The sequence below is a fragment of the Molothrus ater genome, chromosome 9 (genome assembly GCF_012460135.2).
Source record: "Molothrus ater isolate BHLD 08-10-18 breed brown headed cowbird chromosome 9, BPBGC_Mater_1.1, whole genome shotgun sequence".
In the NCBI taxonomy this organism is placed as follows: Eukaryota; Metazoa; Chordata; class Aves; order Passeriformes; family Icteridae; genus Molothrus; species Molothrus ater.
The window spans coordinates 19,298,393-19,315,834 of NC_050486.2; the positions used below are offsets into that span (position 1 = coordinate 19,298,393).

The 17,442-nt window shown below is 36.7% G+C and overlaps 1 protein-coding gene across 3 annotated transcripts in view; it reads right to left on the bottom strand.

Annotated features, from left to right (window-relative positions):
- Positions 1-17,442, bottom strand: part of MIGA1 (mitoguardin 1) — a 34,153-nt gene that overhangs the window by 11,308 nt on the left and 5,403 nt on the right. For all 3 annotated transcript variants that reach the window (XM_054515813.1, XM_036387954.1, XM_054515812.1), the window contains 2 exons: positions 16,927-17,050; positions 2,134-2,234 (listed from right to left, as the gene is read on the bottom strand). In XM_054515813.1, the coding sequence (XP_054371788.1) occupies positions 2,134-2,234; positions 16,927-17,050 (225 nt within the window). The remainder of the gene's footprint in view (positions 1-2,133; positions 2,235-16,926; positions 17,051-17,442) is intronic.

Sequence of the window (17,442 nt, forward strand, 5' to 3'; positions counted from 1 at the left end):
TAAGCTAGAAGAAGCTACTTATCATCATGTCTAGAGTAAAAGAATCTGGTATGTCAATTGTAATCCTGTTAAATCAAAGCAATTACTGTTCTCTGCTAACAGCTGAATACACTGGGAAGCTGTTACTGCTTCTTCTCATTGCCATAATGTGAAGCATTTCCCCACCACACACCCTCCTGAGGATGGACAAAACATTAAATCCAGGTAGCAGTGGGTTTGTACCAGAATACCAACTGACAGCTTTCTTTTCCCTGCACCACACAGTGATGCCCTGTAGCTACAACTCCCGAGTTAGCTGACCCTGTAGTTTAGGCCTAATGGCTCCCATTTAACCCAGAACATTGATGGTGCTCTGGCTCAAACACCAAACTGCAAGTTGTTCATGTTCTATTAATCTTCAGGACTTCTGTCACCTAAGAATTTCACTAGATTCTTCAATAAAATCTGAGAAAAGAGAAGTTGTTCCATTGGCAAAGGCTAGAACAACTGGAAAGGATGAGAGAATCTTCATAACTTTATCCTGGAAGAACAAGTTGACAGAAGTGGCTTTGATGTATCAAAATGTGAAGAATATTTTTAGGATACTTAAAGACAATTACATGTCCAATTTTGATTGCAATGTGTTTTTGCAGATACTGGGACAATATAGCTTCAGGAGAGGATGATGATTCCACTGATACATCCTGGGGTTTCTGTTTGCTTGGTTGATTGGTTGGTTTTCCCTTTCTTTAAAGCCAAGCATCACAAATGAGCATAAGGGGTTGTTCCCATCCTCACATACTTGCAAAAGCATTATGAAAGTTCATGTGAAAAAGACCCAAAAAACAAACCAGATACAAAATGTACAAACTAAAATGGTTTACAGCTCCTCTCATGAGCTGGTAGAGTTGAAGCAAGCTTGAATTGTGGTGTTGTCCAAATTACAGCAAAGAGCAACCAGTCTCTATGGATACAGTCCTTGTTAGGAATGGATGCAAGGCACCACAACTTAATGTGAGTTACTAAATCAAGGAAATCACTATTTAATGTGAATTACTAAATCAAGGTAACTGTGTTATGGAAAAAACAAACCCCATAAGAGACAGTCAAAACAATTGCAAAGAATGTGTGTACAATTCTCTCTTCTACTGACTTCAGTAGCTTAGTTGTGGTGTGTATATGAGAGCAATATCTATCACAAAATGGATCCTTTGAGGCCAACTGCCTCTCCTGTTTTTTGGAGAAGAGTGCTATTCAGGATCACCTCAGCTCCCCAGAGACTACAGAAGGAGATATTCCTCATTCAAGTAAGTGTGTCACTGCTCATGAGTCTCTTCCAAATACTTCAAGGGAGCTGTAGCAGACTCCAGCTGATAGGCTGTTACCCAGAGATTACCGCGTGTCCTTTGGGCTCTTATCCCACAGGATTAGCGCGAGTTAGATCAAGCACTCTACGTTGCCAAGGAAGTTTCCCAGTGTGGCCAGTCAGGAGGCTCCCTGGCAGCCCCCCTGCACCTCCAGGGACTGTCACTGCCAGCCCAAGGTCCCTTCCCGTGTGGCTGCAGGGAGCTGTGGGGTCCCTGCACACCCACACAGCCACACAAGCTGCCCCAGCTCAGCCCAGGGCTCCAGAGCAGCCTCACACCTCTGGTTCCTGCTAAGTCATTTCATCCCCGTGCAACAACAGAGCAACAGCTCAACCTGGTGCCTTCATATCGTGCATGGAATGTGCTAAAACAGGTAGCTGTCAATTTCTTATAATTTCCTCTCAAAAAACCCCTCCAGGTTTAAACAAATACAAAGCCTTCTTCATACATCTTTATAGTATGGTAAAGCAATAGGAAAAAAGAACAGAAAAATATAAATCATGGTGAAAGGAACTACTATAGCCTCAACTGACTGCTTCTTCACTCATGAAAATGTGATCTGTTTTTCAAAAGCAACTTCTCTTTAGGAGGAGTTGGGGATGCATTATGCCAGTACACAAAAATAAACCCAAAACAACTGGGTCCAATGAAGCCTGGAAAAGCTCTGTTTTCCCCCACAAGAGAAATATAGTTTTGCTTACAATGATTAGCAAAAAATAAGGATTCTTCTGTTCACTGTTGAAATAGATCAATAAATCTTTATAAAAGCAATCTTTAAGAGTCTTACCTCAGCTGTGGAAACAAAGGAATCCGTGGATGCAATGCTTAATGTATCTCGAAGGCAGAAATCATCCCCATTATCCTTTACAGTAATGTCTGTATTTTTATCTTTAAAATGAAAAAAAAAGTTTATTAGACAATCGGAAAATTCCATTTACATCTTGAAAATGTATTCCATGTGTATTTTAACACAGTATTTCATTTGGAAGGCACAACGTTATACTACTGTAAGAGTAAATTCTTTTATATATAAATGTGACTGTTTTTCTGCCTTTAAAGTGGATTTTTAAATATCCACAATGAAGTGGAAGAAGACAAAAAGACTTGGCCAAGGTTTTGGCCTTTCTTTTATAGACTACTGATGATCTCTTTATCTTATGATATTACTTTGCTACATTGATCTAGATCCTCAGTCAAGTTCTTGACTTGCCTGTGTTATGTAACAAACTGCTCCATGTCCTAGCCACCACTTTTATTTTTCTAAATAAAAGTTTATTAATAAAAAAAACACTACCACATTTTAGTTTTACTTGAATTTGCTTCACTTTCTACTTTTCATGCCTTTTTCACTTGCTGGTTCTTCTGGAGAGCAAGTGAAGCTTTTAATCTTCACTGCATCCTCTTTCCTCAAAAAGCTTCATCACTGAAATAACACATCCAGAAGTACAAGAACTCTTTCCTACAGTACAAGAACTCTTAAAGCCTTTAAAATAACTGTTATTTTTTCTTAAAATCTTCTGAAATACAGTTTCTTTCAGTTCTGCTTTACTTTATTCTCAGATTTCAATTCTTGCACTTCAGGAATGGTTTCATTTTCACCGTATAGAAACACTTTCACAGAAGGATTAAATCTGTAAGTCGGTAAGTCAGACTTTGGCTTGATGTGACCCATCCTACATTCCCAGTAGAGCAGATACATTTATTTTGGGTTCCTTTACCTTCAGACATTACACATGTGTTCCTAAAAGCCTGTTTTATTGCCAAGAGTCAGCAGCAACCAGCTACCCAATGTCATTCAGGCTTGTTGCTAAGGCAATACTTCACTAAAAACTCCATTACACAGTGGAGTGGCCAAATGCCAATTTACTGGGATGGTTTACTCATCACTTGAAATGCTACAAAGCCACATTACTTAACTATTACTTTGGTGGTTGTTATGGTTTTATTAGTTATGGACTTGGAATGACAGCTCAAAAACTGCACAGAACAAATATCTGTCTTTGGGAATATTCACTGAGGGAAAAAATTATTCAGAGTTTGGACAAAGATTTTACTAGAGCAAGTTAGGCAAATTGCAATCACAACTTCACCACTATTCATATGAAGTCTGATTTTTTTCAGCTCACTCTTACTATTTCTTTCTTTTGACCTCTTCAGACAAAGAGGAAAAGTACTGCAGCTTAAAAGTTGGTCAAGAAACAATCACATACTGAAATCCAAAGTGCTGGAACAGAAAAGCAAACTGTGGTTTGTAAAGCACTAGCTTGAGGTCTGCTTAGAATGGATGGGTAACATGATTTTTTTTCTTATTTCTAACTCATTATTTGCATTAATTCTCTTCTAATATTACCTTAGATGATTTTCTAATATCACTTTTTCACAAAAGAGTTTGCTGAACTTGGAATAATACTGTTAAACCCAGGATAGTACAGGCAGATTATAGACTGGCTGCAGATTTTTTGGCTCTCCTTTTTTCAACCTCTCCTTTTGCCTAAGTTGCTTTTACTGTTATATGTGAGTTTATAGCTCAATAACAAGAACCTATCCCCAGACTGATTCTAAATCATTTAACTCTGGGTTATGTGGTTGATTACATATAAATGGGAATAATGCTGTTTAACTAAAATGTATTCCATATATGTTAAAAAAATAATTGGTGTAAATGAAGGAATCACAGCCCAGAACAACACAGAATCAGGAGTTCTTCCACAGATCTTGTATTCAGCCTGTTAAAGACTACATGAAGCTCTAGAGTTAATAAAATTTTTACTTAACCTATCTTTGTTGAAAAAGTCATACTTCCAAGTTTTTTAATATGGCCTAAAGCTAACTAAAACTATCACCAAGCCAGTATGTTTTCAGCATGTTAATTAGTTGAATATGGAGTATTCTGAGTTTTCACTCAAAAAAAACCTCACTGCTACAGAAAAAGACACAAAATTTGCATTTTATGAGGAAGAAAAAGATTTAAAATAAGGTTGGAAATGCTGAGTGAAATAATACCTTTGGCAAGTGATAAGTGCACATAAAGCACAGCCTCCCTAAAGAAAACCAAACAGCCTTGTCAGCTATTTCTGACTTTCAGGCCACCACCAGCCTAATACCCTAAAACATCCTTAGCCAAGCAGGTGCTTATCAATACCCAGGCTGTGAAGGGAGCACACTCTTATCAAAATTCACCATGGAATTTCACTAGGGTGAAAATTAACTTACAGCTGGAGTACATACCAAGCAAGCACCAGCAGAACATTCTTAGACACAAGAACACGAAAAAAAAGAGACAGTGGCACAAAGAGACCCCTGGAATGAACAGCTGCAAGAGGAACCCACCCAGCAGCGCCTGCAACTGCTCACACACTCATCCCTACTTCTTATGGACTCTAATAACTTCAGGAGGGGAATACTAACAAGTATGTGAGCTTCAAATATACTTCACCTATTTGAGGAGCCAAGGAGTTATTTTGGGTTCACTTATATTTGTAAAGTGAATGAAGTAGAGTTTCAGATGTTACAATCATGGCTCTTGATTGTAGTGCCTTAAAATGTATCTGTGGTCCCTAAATTATATTACGGTATTAAAAACATGGAACAATATGGAGGACTGCTAAAGCTTGTAAAATTATTCCTAGCTTTATAAGGTTTTGCAAACAACTATCTATTTAAAACTAAACAAGATTTAAAGAAAAAAGAGCAGAACCAAGCTATTTTCATATCTATTTACAAATCTAATCCAGAATAATTGGTTTTGTTCTGGTAGGTTTTCACAGTAAGACAGAGCACAGAGCTAACCTCCTAAACTCTCAGAGCAAAATCTGACCTTCATAACTGCACAGAAATCAGCTTTTTAGTATTCAACTGGGAAGCATTCACCTTCACATAACGTTTTAGAACTCTGAAAACCGTTTCCATGTTATCTTCCTGCCAACCCTGAATGAAACATGGCAGGAGATCACAAGTGAGTTTGGCACTTAGCTGACACATTTAAAAAAGGAAAGCACTTACCCACTAGTAAAGAACTCACTGGGAGTTACAGATTTTAGTTCCAAGTACCACCACTAAAGTCATGGTTCCCCATTCTGCCCAGCCCTCCCACTTCAGTGGAAAATCAATGCAGTTAAAACATCACAAGCAGGAAAGCAGGATAAGAAAGGAGAAACTTTATAGACTCTGAAGAGGAAAAAACCTTGCAAAGGAACCACTTATGAAAAGTCATGGTACCCTCAGAGCAGCAGGGGCCCAGTGTTCTGCCAGCCCACGTTGTGTGCTCAGACCCCTTCTATGTGTGGCTTCCTGTCCAGTGAAAGAAATTACAATAATCCGGTTCAGACAGCAGCATGAATCAGTTCAGTTCCATGAGAGTGTGCCACAGTCTTCTAGCTAGTCACAAGTGACACAGTAGTTTGTCACCCCTTGCTGCAACGTCCAAAAGCAGCTTTATTTACATTTATAAATAGTCATAATTCTGAGAGTGCTGATCATCACTTCTACCAAGTAGCTGCTAAAGCATTACATGAAGTCTTACAGGATGCACCCTGAAAGCAGTGAATTTTACATCATTTCCTATTTATAAAAAGACTACAATCACAGCCTTCAGTGCTCACAGACCTTTGTCAAAGTAAGCTGTGGCTGAATTTACTGCTGAGCCTTCAAATGACATCCCTAACAGAAACCTCAGTAGTTTTCATGCAGGGAATAATCTTCTGCTTATGTGTGAATAGAGAGCCAAATCTTACTTCCTTGGAAAAAAGTTGACTCAACAGAGCTTTCATAATTGTTTCCAAGCACAACTATAATATTCAGGGTTCACATAAAAGCCTTCTACTTAAAACACACTCATACAGGTATGAAAGGGTCAATTTTCCAAGACACTGGGTTCTCACCTAATTATCATTATGGAAAAGCCAAGATGTTGTTCAGTCACTGTGTTCTGTATCACTTGGACATCATTCTTAAGACAAAAGTAGTACAGCTGACTAAAAGCTGAATTAAAAGCACGTGTATAGATGACAGTAATATATTCTTCATAAGGAGAGAATCCTTATAAAAATTTAATAGTACAAAGTATTCAGTTTAAACACACATAAGCAATAAGATCCACCTGAAAACTGTGATGTACTGATTTGCAATATTTGTCATCTGGAAAAAGATGCAATTTGCTTAAAATAATCTCATAATCTTCAAGAGATTTTCCAAATACTTTGGAAAGAAATAATTACAGTTTATGTGATGTTGATAATAGTTTGACTATTTTCAGATATTCAAGATGCCGACTTGGTCCATAAAGTTATATTACCTGCAGAATACCACATTTAATGGTGTATAAATAATATAATATAATATAATAATGGCAACACAACATGGCTACTGTCTTATATCCTATTGCTCTCATTCTGCAATGGTAAATAAACAGCACAAAATTACATGCGTAATCATTTTCGTGTCTTCATGTAAAAATCAAGTGTACCTGAGAAAGGAATGTAAGTTCAATTTATTTCCCACAATCCATGCACACAGGTACATCAAATTAGAGAAAAGTATTAGGAAATACTATATAAATTTGATATTCTGGAATGGCGATAAATGAAATGATTCTTTCGAGATTTAAATCTGGTAAAGCATTCTTCCATAAATTTGATAACAGAGTTGGAATATTTTCTGATAGTTATTTTTTTAAGCAAAGAAAATACCAAAGGCTAAAAATATAGTTTTATTATAGAGAATATGGCCTGTGAAAGCTGTGTCTGAATCATCATAGCAGATTTATTGTAAAACCAACATTTCAAAATGGAAAGACCTCATCATGAGAAACTCTATGATCTCAAGGAAGAGGCAGAGTAAACACATGTGGTGCTACATTGCTGAAATCTGAATTTTAAGAAAACAAAGCAGCATCTGATATGTATTTAATACCCTGAATTAACATATCATGTGTACTGACAGCTGAGAAATCAGCTTAGTAAACACAAAATAGATGTATGCATGTGTTCACTTATTTTACTTCACTGACTCTCTGCTTTACAGACATACAATTCTGAAGTAGATTTGAGACACATATCTTGTGTAAACTACATGTCACTGAGAGGTCTCTCCCTATCACACAGCCTTTCATTTAACTGAAAATGTAAACATTGATTCATAACTGCACATTATATGATTTTACTCTTATACAGGGTTACATTTTTTTCACAATTTCTTTACCCTGAACCTAAATATCTTCCCTGATTTTAAGGTTTCAATCCCTATTCTTTATAGAAAAGTTTTGCTTCTGAGCACTCTACTGTTTTCAAGTCCAATAGTTTAGGTAACAGCTTCTGTACTTAGATTTGATTTGAGAGAAAAGATTTGGCAACCAAGTGAATTTGCTCAGTTGTGTAATCCAGACAGAGTTTGGATGGATGTGCAGCACAAAGTTGTCGCTCCTCTTCACAGGGGTACTCCATTCTCCTGCAGTTCAGAAAACAGCGTATCTCTGCTGTCCACAGCAAAGACCAGCTTGAATTCCAGTGCTGCTTATTTCAAAGCTGAGACTTTGAGGCCCCCAGGCTTTACAGCACAGCCCTGTGGAGCCTGCCAGACACCTCAGTCATCAGATTTAAACGTCACTGCCTTTTCTCAGCTCTTCACATCTCCAAACCAAGTGCAGCCTACTGCTATTTTTGTACAGCCACCTTCCAGTGACAATGGAATGGTCTGTTCAACCCCATTCAGTGTGACAGTACATTAACTCATGGGGATGCAGAGCAGATTCAAGATGCAATGTCACATTTAGAGAAGAAGGAAGTACAAGGTTAACTTTCAGGCTTTCACATCTAGAAATCAGTACCTTCAGTACCTTTCCTATGCCAGAGGCCTCCATAAGCAGGTTAGGTACAAAAAGGTCCTCTCACCAGACTGACAGAGGAGTTTCAAAAGTGAATTTCTCCCTATGGTCTCAGCTCTTCCACACCTGTAAGTCAGCGGGCACTTAAAGGCAGGATGTTTATACCAGTGCATTACCAAGAGTATCCCTTCCTTTTTTCCAAGGCAATTCTCATTGCCCCTTCTTGCCTTTCCCACCACACATTTCTTCAAAGAGAGATATTACCACACATAGTGATGAAAAGGACAATAATAACCAGAAACTGTTGCTCAGCTCCTGAAACTTGCTGTGCTTCTAATTGTTTCTTCAGTTCACTTCTTTTTCAAATCAGTTTCTTAACATGTTAAATGAAACCCAAAAGAGCAAACATTGTAGTATTCTGGCACAAAAACTACTTGGCTGGACACAGCATAAGAGTATGGGACTATCCAAGATGATCTTGTCAAACTAAGATTTCTGGAAAGGTTTTTCTTTAGCCAGTACATCATGCCATAGGAATGCTGACACTTCAAAGCAAGAAAGACAGCCTGACAAAAGGAACCCACACATTCATTTGTTCTCCCATTAAAAGAACCAGATGCTGCCCAGCAGTTGATAATTCCACTTACATGTATGAAGGCAGTATCAGAAAAATCTGATAGCTTCTCATCCCTGAATTATCAGACAAAGACAGAACCAGCTATACAGCTGGTGATCCTCAGTGAAATAAATACCAAAAGATGCAGGCATACATGTGTGTTTTGGGCTCATACTTAGACTCTGTATTCAGAATGTTTGACACAGAAAAACTCTGTAAGAACAGCCTAATAACCTCAGTGTTCCCTTCAATTTCAGGGCAGAACTATTTAGCAGAACACTGCAGACTCCAGTGACACTGATCAGGAACGTGACTGGCTTCTGCAAACCCAGCTGCACACAGACATGGTTTAACAACTTAAATTTCTAAGAAATATGCTTGACTTTAAGCAATAAGACTTAAAGAATATCTGGAGTGCCCCACTGACTGGGACCTACTTGTATTCCACTTGTTCCCAACAATGGGAAAGAATGAGATAAGAATTCTTATAAAGTTGTACTCTATATAGAGTTCTTCTGAATCTTTAGCTCACTAAATAAGACCAATTATCAAACTTAAACCAGAAAAACAAATTAATAACACTATAAGGTTGCCAAATGCATTAGTAACAATACATTAATACTTGAATCATAATGCAAGTAATTATTAGAGCAACCTGACCAGTGCCAATCACCTAAGCTACGTACATTCTTTACTATTCAAGCCTTGCTTTATTTTCCCTTACTCTGGTTTACCACAGATAACTAATACATTGACTAGACAGCAACTTTAACTGCATCTGTTTGAGCAGCTGCTAATCAGTGCCAAGCCATGTGGAAATATGCATACATTTACCTTTAAATACTCACAGCCTTTCTCCATGTAGAACAAGGGCAGCTTTAAATAGCAGGAGAGAGAATAAAGCCTGGTGTGAGCGACATGTGCTCTTGAATCAGTTACACCACAGCTCTTTGCTACAAAACTGGATTATTAGGTAAGGTGGGACATGTGCACAGTCCAGAGAGCTCACAGAGAATTAGAGACAGTAATTTATTTTAAAAACACCCTGTAGTTTGAACCATCAAAAGGGAAATCAGACACATCTCAAAGGCAGTTACTTTTTCTAAGAGTTTTAGCAATTAGCTGCACAAATGGAAGCATGAGAGAAAAATTACACATAAATAATAAATTTTACTCCCTCCATTGTTATTGTTCACTATTGCTATAACTTTCCACAAAAATTAATTTACTCCCACATAGTTTCAACTTCAAAGCATTTCAAGCTGAAACAGAAGTTTAAGAAAATTGTAAGATATTAAAAGGCCATTAGGAATGAAATGCTTACACAACCTACTTGAGCCTTCCAGTTATAGGGTAAACAATTAGAAAAAAAATCACACTCCAAACGAAATGCTTGGCAAAAATATGTACTTTTAAAATAGTTTTTTAAAAATTGAAAAAGAGACAATTGCAGCTGCCCACATATTGTAAAGAACAAGCAGAATTAGTTGAGATGCATTTTGTGTTAGGAGGCCTGAGCAGGGATGCACAGGAACAGCTAACTGAACAAAGTCTGGGAAATAAAATCATGTTGGTGGATTGTGGCTCCATTATAAACAGCTTTTAGAGGACCAGCTTGTATTTCATTTGAAGAGAAGTTCCCAAGGGAGAGAGACCTCTTAAGAGAGGAATAATCTGGTCAGAAAAACGAGCAAAGGTGATTTTTATAAACAACAGTTAAGTCCATGTCAGACAAGCAAGTTTTAAATGGAGAAGGCAAGACAAAGCATGGCAGGAGTCAAGAAGTGAGAGAGACAAGGGCAGAGACAGGACTTTTGGTGTGGACAGAAAGAAGACAGGGCTCAGGGATGCCATTTAAGGGAAAGCAATGGGGTGTATAAATAGCCTGCACTGCTGGATCTAATGGCAAAGCTGTTGGGCAAACAGTAATGAGAGTCCTCAAAAACCAGAAACATTCTTTCTCATCTTATTGGAAGTGCTTTTGGAAAAACTTCCAAGCTAATTGACCATAGTAAGTGACCTTGACTTCTCCATTGCTGGGTCAGTGAAGAGTAAAATAGAAATTCTTGAGCCACTGTTGAAAAGATTTCAGTTTCTAGGATTAACATAAAAATACACTCCATGTTAGCAAATAGCTACAAAAAGATACATACTACGAATAGCAATATTTTCCAGCAGCAGTAACTTCACTGCGTGTCTATGCAAAGCTACTTTGCATTTTTAGTAGAGTATTGCCAAAACTAAGAGTATCACTGAGAAAGCCAAACATTATAATATTTTTATAGACAAAATGTTCGCAAAAATATTCTTGCTTCAGGATTAGATTGAACTTCTAACCAATCTTATTCTATTCAAGAATTGTACCTAGGTGCTTTGTGATAAGAAAATTTACGGACAGCCATTTAGAAAGGAAGTGTTATTAACATTGGACAAAATGCCTTTAAAAGGAAGATTTAAATATTAATGATTAGGGAAGACATACAATCCAATTCAAACATTTGCACTTTGAGTATCTCTTAGGTGTCAGAAATAAGGAGTTGCAGCAATAAGCTGCAATATGAGAGACCTCATGTTTTAGCAGTTATGAACTCCAACAAAGTGAAATAGCTAAAAATTATGTTTAAAATGTGCATTATTTTTTTTAATAGGATTGGAATAACTTCTGTGGGCTTTTCCTCACACTTAGAAATATTGTTTTCTTTCCTTTTCCCTCATTTGTTGGGATGAATGCATTTTCACACTCAGAGAAAAAGCTGCTGTTTTCTTTTCGATTTCAATCCTGTTCGAGCCACTAGAAAAATGTTAAGGCCTTCTCCAAGAAATTAAGAAATTATTTAATGGAAATTTATCTTCAAGGAACAAAGCAAGCAAAAGTTTCCAAGCTAACATAAAAAGTCACATGACTCTAAGTTATTTTATAGCATTAAGTACTATAAAAGTATGTAATACATACAAAAGAGCTCACTTAAGTGAAGTATTACAAACTGCTCCTTATTGGAGATTAGGAATTATAACTAGAAATATTTATTGTATATAGGCAAATAAAATACACTCAAAATAAAATTTTTCCAATAACATTTAGAGGAAGGAAGAAAATACAGGCTGTAGATATTAATCCATGGATAGGAAGACATTAGAGAAATCTGCGTTAATAAATTATATAAAAATGAGTTTTCAACAGCTTCAGTGATTATGCAAAGATTTTTGTTGGTTTTAAGAGCTGCTGAAGAAAAGGCTCCTAATATGTAAATCAGTTCTCCAAACAGTTTTGAGACTAGGTTAAAGGCTGTGCTTATTCTCTCCAAAATGCCAGGCATATCTTTGAGTGTGAGAAGAAAATTAAAAAAAGAAACAGACAAACCTTTCAACAAAATCATCCAACAGCACAGACCTTTGTGACAGATTTTACTGTGGTAGCTCAAACACTTAATTTGTTTTAAGCTGTGTAACTGATACACAATAAAAGGTAAGTATTATAAAAATAAAATGTATTAACTCTAAAACATTTTATTATTGTCAAAAAGTTTAAGGGCCAGTATACACAAGTCACCATCAGTTTGAATGCCTGCATTCCTTTTTACAGTAGAAATTAAAATAATAATATGAAGTATTAGGAATTTAGCACTGACAAGGAACCCTACAATTTGAGAATTTTCCCCTCTGACCTGAAATTCTGCTCACAAGTAAAGCTACTGTTTCTCTCCCAACTCTTTGCATTCCTCCCAAGTTAACTCGACTAACATTTCAGTCTGCTAGAAAAGTTCTAAACAGGAAAAAAAAAAATGGAGAGAGCTTTCTTCAAGGGCAGACTACTGAAAGTCCTGGAAGCTTTTAACCCTCTACACACCTTTACATTCATCACTCAGAAATAACAGGATGAATATTTTGTTTCCCAGTTTTGTGCCAACTTCCTCCTTTCTGACAGACTGCAGCCTCATGGCTGCCTCAGGACAGCCTGTTTGTAGGCTTTCCATGCTGGTTCATGGTACTAAAAGAGGCACAGCATAAAAACAACCACAGTTCAGCCCTACATATTTCTTTTATTTTCATGACCAGAAGTACTTTTTCTACAGAAATCCTATTTTAGCTCACTGATTTATATGATAATACTGAAAGTCCGGTGGAGAATGCAACAACAGTGAACACAATGGCATTCCATTATTTCATCTATTTAAAATGCAAGTCTTTTCCAGGGTGGTATTAATAATTTATAACTCAAGGACAGCTTACCAAGTTGAAAATTATTATTTGCAATTATTTTTATTATTATTATTCTTAATAGTATTCTACTCACAGGGAGAAAACATAAATATGTTTGGTTTTTTTATTTATACCTCTGTCTTCTGCACTGCTGAAAGCTGAATATTTAGAAATATCAGAAGTAGCTGTCATAGCAGGCAGAAGAGAGGCACTTCAGGCACAGCACATGAAGAAAGACAGCGGCTGCAGTGCTAAGCTCTTGTATTCCAACAGGCCCCCAGGTAACTAATTCCTCACTCTCCCTTGTGACACGTCTCCACAGCCTCCTCCAGAAGGCTCCTGCTTGGCAAATTGTTTATCATGCACAACCAACTTAAAATAGTAAGTGGGATCACAAAGTGAAAAGCAAGTCTGTGGTATGATTTATCAATGGCAGCACTAAGATCTAAATTTGATTTGGTAGAGGGAAATGTTGGGAAGAGTAACATTTAAAGGTTTTGGGAAGGAGCAGTATCTCTGAACTGTAGATAAATAGCAGGAGAGGGGTTTCAGGAGCTCCAGAAGTTTGATAGAAGAATTTCCAGAGAAAGCCAAAATTGAGAAATTGCTAAAATTTTCACCTCTCTAAGTTTCCTTCTGAACAAATTTGGAGTTCCTTATAAATCAAATTATAAACATCTTCCATTCTTATAAGGAAGAACAATAAGTGCCTGTCAGGCATTTATGCAGCACTTGATAGCATCTGTCCAACTGTCAGAGCCTCAACTCCAGCTGTGCCTGGTCACAAGCACTTCAGGCAGAAGAAACAGAAGAAAATCCACAAACCATACCTAACCATACCATCTTTCCTATGTATAAGAGAAAAAAAACAGAGCTAAACATTCTGTGATTATTGTAGCTGGTGAACAGTTGAAACCCTGAAGCACATGAGCTGGTTATAAATGTTTTTAACGAGCTGTGTCATCACAGAATGGTTTGGGTTGGAAGGGCCACTAAAGACCTTCTAGTTCCAACCCTGCCAACACTAGATCAAGTGGCTCAAAGCCCTGTCCAGCCTGACCTTGAGCACTTCCATGGATGAGTAATTATGAATTAATATATTAAGGACAAAGGATTTATCTTATTCACTCCAAGACTCACAGAAGAATGAATAATAGTAGCAAGGGGAAATACTTAAATGCCAGAAAGACCACACTGACCATTTAACCCCAGGTCTGTATCCTCCTCTCAAAGAATGAAACATCCCTCAAAACAGCACTAAAAAAAAAAAAAATTGCCTCTAAAGTGAGTTGAGGATAGCTTACTTCAGAACTTCACTTGTTTCACTTGAACAACTAGAAATTTGATCTAGTTATAACTCTGACAACAAGGTCTACAAGTCCCCCAGCACCACATACCTTTTCCATGTGTAAGCAGCTATTCAGAACAAGTCAGGCACCCCTCAGTGTTTTCTTCAATAAGGAGCTGACATGCTCAACATGAACCATGGATTACCTTGTTTTTCCAAAACATGGAAAATTTTTATGGCTTGTTTTGAGCTGTCTAGAATCTCCAATCTTCTGAAATATGGCCAAGAGAACTGGACACAGCATTCTAAAACCACACCAACCCAAGACTGCATCTCTGCCTCTAGGCTGCTGCTGTTCTTTGCACACAGCCAAAGGTTAGAAAAGTTTTTTTTCTGCAGCAATGTGCCAAGAGCTTACACTGATTATGATGTGTAATTTTACTTAAGTGTTTCTTCATGATTTTTGTTTTAAAATCTCTCACTTATATGTACAATTCATACCTGCCCGGACTGGTAGTACAAATGTAGTTTATTACTATTTAAAGAGATGATTCAGATCTTTACTACTAATCTTTGCTTTTTGTTCATTCAATACTTTAAATGCCCTAAATTATAAAATTTTATCAACTTCCACCTCTACAATGATTTTATAATCAATTATATGGTTGATAAAATTACAGCATTTAACTAAATATCTTCCCTAAAAGGTAAATATTTCTTTTAACAGTGGGCAGAAATATAAATAAATGTTCATGTCAGTGAGCTAAATATTATCACCTAATTTATGCTATACCAATTCACCAAACTGCAGATCTCTCAAAAACCTTCAGTCCAAGAAAACTTACCTGCTTTGAAATTGTATCAACTGGCACTATTTAAATACTGTATTATTTTGGCTGAGGTAACAGAACTGCAAATTAGCAACTCTTGTTTCACAGGCATGACATGCTGGAGATTGTTCCAAATGATTGGGAAATTGCCCATTTATCTCAAAATCTTAACAAACAAACAACTCCCATTCTCATTTTCCAAGATAAGTGAATAGTAAATGGTAGATTAGGATGCTTTCTTTATCTAATTTCTTTAAGAAGTTTTAGGTATAAATCATCCAGAAAAACATCTCAGCTACCTCTTTTGCCACAAATTATAGTCATTCCCACAAAGCATAGGACCCTCCACTTTTGTTTCTGTTCAGAAATGTAGTTTATATTTTGCAGTAGAGTATTATTCTTATTCTTAGTAGTGCAAAGAAGGCTGTACTATCTTTATTTCTTTTGATCACTGGGATTTCATAATTTTTTTGGACTTGCTTATTCTTGTGACTCTTGAACCCTTCAAGGGACCACAAGTGCTTCACAGGAGATTGTCCTTCTGATTTTTTATTAAAACATTCTGAAAAAGTGAAGCATCCTTTAATATACTTGCTGTTCAAGTCAAAAATTCAAGAAAGATAATGATGAAAAGCTCCAAATCCTGAACACAGAAAACAGTATTCACTAAACCAGTTCATTACTTTTTTCCTCACTCATCTGGGCCAGTACAAATAAAATTTAAATAATAAAGTAACTCAAGAGATCACAAATTATTTCTACAAAGAACATTTGAAAGGAATCAGATTCTCAGAACATTCTTGGTAAACAAGAATTTAGTTATCACATCTGAAAAATGAAATATTAATTGTAAATACTCCCAGGGTAATCAAACAAAATAACTAATCACATTGAGCATTCACATGAAGTCCTTTGAGTACCATTTTATTAATTTGGCCTGAAGACAGAAATCACAAATGAAATTCTAATTATAATGGATATACAATGCAACTTGACTAGATGGTTTCAGATACCAAAATGAAAAGTTCAAATGCTTTTTTGCTTTAAGGGTTACATTTACAGGTGTATGCAGACAAGTCAGAAAGCAGCTCTGAGCCAAATGTAATTCCCCCCTTGTCAAGGCTGCGTTCGGCCGATGCAGGAGAGGAGGGCCAAGAGAGGACAGCCCAGCACTGCCACCTCGTGCCAGGCAGCACGGCTCCTGCCAGACTGAGCCAGAACGTGCTCTGCCTTTAAACTCTACACTCCTTGGAGAACAGATGCTTCATCTTGAATTATGAAAGGGTACAACAGCATCCATCTTTAATATCCAATTCTTTCAATAAAAATAATCAAACTATCTGTAGTTAATCAGCATGTCAGGCAGCACCTACTCATTATATTCGCTGTTGTAACAGCTTAGGCACTCAGAACTGATATATTTCACTCACCAGAGATAAGACCTTTGCTAATGGACATCTGCTTCAGATTAAGTCTTTCTAGTATAATTTTCCATTTTGGTAAAAAAATTATGACAAAAGCATATCAAATGTCATAGTTCAGAAGATGCATAAAACCTCTGAACACCCATGCTATAAAAAGGGTCATGTATTCTTCCTGTATAAATGTTTAAATACTGACAAGTTACAAAGAAGACAATCTCCTTTCAATCCATTGTTATCTAAAGTAGAACCACTTCATCAAACAACAACATAATAACATAAAGAATGTGATTTTTTTGTTGTTGTTGATTTACTGATAAATATAATTTTGCTCAGTGGATATTTCAGTCCTCCGCCCAAGAGCCATGATTACAAACAAAAGGGATGTAAAGTAGCAGTACTCACCAATATCATTAGCTAGAGCAGCAGGATCAGAGACCCCAAGGGTGGCTTCAAACTCTTCCTGAAGACGATAAGCTCTTTGAAGAAGAGATTCAAGCTTATGAATGAATTCAGCACTAATGATATCCTGCAAGAAGACAGACATTAGCAGCTTTTCTATTTGCTTTCAGCCTGTAAGACTCCTTTGTAAAATCCAAGGATATTAAGCCTTCAGAGAACAAACCGTGACACATTAATTTCCTACAAACCACATAGGGACACTGTCAGATGAAACTTCAACATCCACAATAGATACACTTTTCAGAACATACACATATTTTATTTAGAGTAATGAAAAAAAAATCTAAATTTAAAAATAATTTTAAATTTTCTGTGATATTTGCTGCACTAGAAATAATGAAAGTAACACATCTGTTTATTTCAAAATAGTTTTTAGCATTTTGTTTATAAGAAAGGAGGAAAACAATAAGTTTAAGCACATTGTTTGTGAATATGCACAAATTGATTATTTTTCCCTGA